The sequence below is a fragment of the Vitis vinifera genome, chromosome 5 (genome assembly GCF_030704535.1).
Source record: "Vitis vinifera cultivar Pinot Noir 40024 chromosome 5, ASM3070453v1".
Taxonomy (NCBI): domain Eukaryota; kingdom Viridiplantae; phylum Streptophyta; class Magnoliopsida; order Vitales; family Vitaceae; genus Vitis; species Vitis vinifera.
Window position 1 is genome coordinate 24,158,423 of NC_081809.1, and position 5,817 is coordinate 24,164,239.

Genomic DNA, 5,817 nt, shown 5'->3' on the forward strand with positions numbered 1-5,817 from the left:
ATATATTTTAAATCTCATTATTTGCATTCTAATCGTATTTATTTATATTTTTATACTTTAATCGTATTTACTTGTATTCTTATTTGCTCACCATACATATTCAATGATCTGGATTTGGATTTCCATATATATCAGTATAACACCTTAGTAATTTTTTTTTTAAGTTAAACTTATAACTTATATTTTCTTGTTAAAAAGTCACATAAATGATTGCTTGACTACAAAAACTAGATTGGTAAATATTTTTTGAAGGGATGTCTTTCCATTGTTTTTTCTTTAAAAGCACTATTTTGCCCCTAAACTTTTATTTATTTATTTAAATTTGGCTATATAGTTTTTAAAATTTTTATGAAAGCATTTTTAAAATGCATTTTTTGGTACCTAAAAAATAATAGCACGGGAAGAGTGAAAGTCAAAACCCAAAAGCGATCCCTTCTCCCTCTTAAACCCTCGCTGTCACCAGCCCTGAAACCACAAGCTGCTTACTCCGCTCCGGCGAACCACCACAGCATCTGGCTCCGAAGCCCTCCGTAGAGGTACTCTGTCTTCGCAGCCTCTCCGTCTCTTTCTCTCTCTTTGTTTTTGTTTTATCGGCTCCCAAATATTGAAACTGTTAATGGGTAAGATGCGGCTATTATCAGAACCCTAGGTTTAGACAGATGAACAAACAGCTTCATTTTTTTCCCTTAATTTTTGAATTGGGGGAAATTAGAATTTGGTTGGCTTGGTTGACATTTGGATTTCTCATCACACTCTGTTCTTCCACGAGATTTTTTTTTTAAAATTTTTTTTATTAGTGGCCTCCAGAAATTAGCTGATCCAAGGAATTTATAAGGCTCATTGCTTTCTCACCTTGTAGCTGAAAGTCTTTCACCTCCCTATCAGCAACTAATAATTGAAAATTTGGGGATATGCATGAAATATAATCATTTATACGAAAACCTATACAAGTAATTAATATCAGCATGAAAAATAATGCCATTCTTAGTGTATTTAATTGTCTAGTCAAATTTCTTTTGTTTACCGAAATCATTGCCAAAATAATTTTAATTCAGTTAAATTACTGGGAATATATCTCGAGCAAAAGAAACCCAGTTTCTCCTTTCCTTTTTTTTTTTTTTTCTTTCCCCCACTTTTCTCTGCAACCAAACAGTTAATCTTGCTGATTTGTATATTTTCAATGTAAATTTGTGCTAGTTTTATGTAATTATTTTACTATTTTGTCGAATTCTATTGTTCATAGTTGATGGAGATTCTACTATTAATTTGCTGCAGTTTTGGGTTTATTGTGTTTGAATGTTAATGCGTGATTTATAGTGGGCAGGAAATTTATCAGTTTTTCAATCAAAGTTTGAGAATATTGCATTTTTTTTTTTGGATTGCTTTTGTAGCTTAGAATGATTATCTGTTTGATAAATAGTTTAGCTTTTCCTAATGATGCTTATCTTTTCAATAGAGTGATCTCAGAAAGGGATTGATAATTGAAGCAATTCACAAGATTGTGGAGCAAAATCAGCAGACACAGCTATCTAATAGAAGACTAAAGAAGGAAATTCCAAATGAATCAACCAGTCCAGAAGAATACCCTCTATGTTGGTAAGCAACTGAAAATCCTGATTAATCAATCCACATTTACTCATATATGAATGATGATGATGATGGTGGACGACTCAAAACAGGGGGGCTAGCAGAGGAGGTGAATGAGTCGATACTGCATTCGGCATTCATACCTTTCGGGGACATAAAGGATGTGAAGACACCATTGGACCAGGCAACCCAGAAGCATAGATCCTTTGGGTTCGTGACCTTCCTGGAGAAGGAAGATGCAGCTGCTGCCATGGACAACATGGATGGTGCTGAGCTCTATGGTCGAGTCCTCACTGTTAATTATGCCCTTCCTGAACGTATCAAGGGTGGTGAACAGGGTTGGGCTGCTCAACCCAGTAAGTTTTTCCTCACTCCTTCAAACCCAACTTAGTTCTTTCTATTTTTTCTTCCAAACTTATGCTTTTAGTTTCCTTTTGGTGCATATAGTATTTGTTTCTCTTTTGGGTAATTTTCTTTTATTATCTGTGATTAATTAGAATTAGAAGAGCCTTTTGGACAAGATGAATTTCCATTTTAAAAAAAATCCTGTGTTATGTAGCATTTTCAACATTAGATTTTCATCATTTAAGATAAAATCATTACCACTCACGCATGAAATGAGTTTGTCTGTATATTAGTACAGAAATCAGTATAATGCTGGTGAAGGTTTAATGCTGTAGACTAATTTGTAGAGGTTAATTATCTGAGAATAAGAGGTGCAATGTTCCAGGAGAATATTCTGAAGTCCTAGTGGTGTTGGGTTACTTAGGGTTTAGTCTATTATCTAACTCAAATTAAGGTTCAGCTCTAGGCTTCAATATAACCTATCAAAAGAAAAAGCTCTAAGCTTCAATATAACATGTAAACTGCTAATATATTTCAAACAACCTGTTGGGGCCAACTGCCTGTTATCAAAATACATGGATATTGGAACTCAACCAAAGAGGCATATGGATGTTATTGAGCGCATATGTTTGGTTCATGGAATAATCAATGCTGCTCAATAGGTCCTGCTAATAACTTGATACTAATACAAACCTTAGCTCTATTTACTTGATGTACATAATTGGGCTATAAGCCATGGAATTAGATTCTTCTTAGTCACCATTTTCGGATTTGGGATAATCTTCTTTCTCTGACTAGCAGTTTGAGGATTAACCTTGTGCATGTGGGATTGATATGCATGTGGTTTTCTGTTTTGCAGTTTGGGCTGATGCTGACACATGGTTCGAACGACAACAACAAGAAGAGGAAATGCAGCGCATTCAAGCTGAGAATCGGGCTGCAATGCAGGCAGCCGAGGAGTTACACAGAAAGAAAATGGCACAGGAACGGGAAGGGGAGAAGGACGAAGAAGTAGAGGGCAAGGATGATCCCATGGCAAGGGTGGAAGCAGAGGTCTTGAACCAGAGTAACAGTTCTTAGCAACCAAAAGCAAGCACTCAAGTCCCGGAAATAGTCACATTTTCATCAAGAATTATCCCCCCCTTGTTCTTTCTCACAACTCACTGCTCTGGGATGAAACTGATATAGTGGAACAAATACTTGCATTATCATTTCCCAAAGTTATGTTTGGTTCTTGAAAAATGACAAGGAAAGAAAAAAAAAAATTAAAGAAAATGATATGAAAAATATTTTTTAAAAATTAAATATAATTAAAATTAATTAGAAATTTGTGTATTTTAAAATTATTTAATTTTTGTGTTAATGATTTAAAATAAATAAAATGAGTATTAAGTAGTAAATAAAAATAATTTATTGGGTTTTAATTTTTTTTTTCTTTCACTTTTTTATTTTTTATTTTTTTTTCTTATATTTTTTTTTTCTCAAATTTCTCAGAACCAAACATAACCGATAGGTTGGTAGCTTGAAAATAAGTGATTTTAGAAGTTTATCCAACATCTAAAAACTAATCTTTAGAAATGTTGAAATGAAAACATTTTGATAAAATAATATTTAAATATAATTTTTATAAAATACCGAAAATATCTGGTATTTCTAAATCTATATTTTTTTCATTTTTGTCTTATAAAATAACTTATTTTTTTTACATAAATGCCCCTTAGTTTGTTAATTATTTATATTTGTGTTTTAAAAGAAAATATTATTTCTCTCGGAAAAATGTGATTGCATTTTTGCCTAAAATTTGTATTTTTTAAGGTTTGATGGAGAGTTGGAAGATTGACAAAGAAACAAAAACAATTTGGCACATATATTTATTTATTTTTGGTTATAAATAATTGCTAAATATTTTTATTTTCATATATGGCCCTGATTATTTTTTATTTATTTATTTTTGGGAGAATTACCCTTAAGGGTAGGCTGGGGAAAAAAATTATTGAGAAGGGTGGGTAAATTTGATAATTCTTCTGAAGGCCTAACATTTTTATTAGACCAATTTACCCTCAATTAAATTCTAAAATTATAATTTATAACAAATAAAAGAATTGAAAAAAAATGGAAAAGATTGTCGTTCCAATGCATTCCTTTTCGCATTTTCTCTTCAAGGCTTCCCTTTCGCATGATCTGGGTGTTTTTCACGGTGGTATGATATTATGAGAGATACTAAATCTCTGGCTTCGACGATGTCTTGAACCGCATTTTTTTTTTTCATCGTATCTGAAAGCCCCACTAGTCCAAGGTAAAGTCCTCATAAAGCCTTCCAAATCCATCCCAATCCCCCAAATTATTATTTTTCAAAGCCCCCATATTTATATTTATGGCGTTTCCAATATTCTAAGACATCAATTTCTTTTCTTTCCTTACCTTTTTACCACCACCCAAGCAAAGCACAAAACCATTCTCGGCCAAAGAAAAGCCTCGCAATCGCCCATAGTTTGGTTCCTGAGAAAACGAAAAGCAAAACAAAAGAAAAACCACACTTCAGGTCATTATGACTGATGAGGGTAGGTAAATTTGATAATTATTGTGAAGGGTAGGGTAAAATTATGATAATTCCTCCAAAGGCCTTATTTTGTTTAAATACAAAGATTACCTTTAATAAGTGAAAAGCAACAGGAAAGAAAAAAGAGTTTTTTTCTTTACCCTACCTGCAACTTGTCGGTGTTGTAGAAGAAAAAAAGAAAAGGAAAAAGGTCCAGCACTTCAGGTCATTATCTGCAACCGTTTACACAAAACTTGTTTTTTTGTGTGAATCTAGCAAGAAATCCATTAAAGATAATAACTCATTTCATGTTTTGCCCTAGGTGTTTTGGGTTTGGGTCTGTTTGGTTGCTGAGAAAATTTGGGAAAAAAAAAATAAACGTGGGGTTTCATTTTCAATTTTTGAGTGTAGGGAAACCCAGAAACGGAAATAAATTGGTTGCTGAGAAAATTTGGGAAAAAAAGAAATAAACTTGGGGTTTCATTTTCAATTTTTGAGTATGGAGAAACCCAGAAACGGAAATAAAAAAAGTCAACTCACTAAGGTTTTTCTTTTGTTTTGCTTTTCGTTTTCTCAGGAACCAAACTGTGGGCGATTGCGAGGCTTTTCTTTGGTCGAGAGTGGTTTTGTGCTTTGCTTGGGTGGTGGTAAAAAGGTAAGGAAAGAAAAGAAATTGATGTCCTAGAATATTGGAAACTCCATAAATATAAATAGGGGGGCTTTGAAAAATAATATTTTGGGGGATTGGGATGGATTTGGAAGGCTTTACGAGGACTTTACCTTGGACTAGTGGGGCTTTCAGATACGATGAAAAAAAAATTGCGGTTCAAGACATCGTCGAAGCCAGAGATTTAGTATCTCTCATAATATCATACCACCGTGAAAAACACCCAGATCATGCGAAAGGGAATGCATTGGAACGACAGTCTTCTCCATTTTTTTTCAATTCTTTTATTCGTTATAAATTATAATTTTAGAATTTAATTGAGGGTAAATTGGTCTAATAAAAATGTTAGGCCTTCAGAAGAATTATCAAATTTACCCACCCTTCTCGATAATTTTTTTCCCCAGCCTACCCTTAAGGGTAATTCTCCCAAGAAAAAAACTCTTTTTTCTTTCTTGTTGCTTTTCACTTATTAAGGATAATCTTGGTATTTAAACAAAATAAGGCATTTGGAGGAATTATCATAATTTTATCCTACCCTTCACAATAATTATCAAATTTACCTACCCTCACCAGTCATATTTTTCCCCAGCCTACCCTTAAAGGGTAATTCTCCCGTAATTTTTTCAATTAGGAAAAGGACTAAATAAAAATAAATGCATTTTTTAAAAAGAAGCGCCAA

At 33.1% G+C, this 5,817-nt stretch overlaps 1 protein-coding gene across 1 annotated transcript; it reads left to right on the forward strand.

The window, feature by feature from the left end:
* Positions 1–356: 356 nt before the first annotated feature.
* Positions 357–3,134, forward strand: LOC100261055 (uncharacterized). The gene is made up of 4 exons (XM_002265562.5): positions 357–536; positions 1,457–1,596; positions 1,680–1,943; positions 2,792–3,134. The coding sequence occupies exons 2-4, from the start codon at positions 1,560–1,562 to the stop codon at positions 3,010–3,012; spliced, it is 522 nt and encodes a 173-aa protein (XP_002265598.1). The 5' UTR covers positions 357–536; positions 1,457–1,559; the 3' UTR covers positions 3,013–3,134.
* The last annotated feature ends 2,683 nt before the right edge of the window (positions 3,135–5,817 follow it).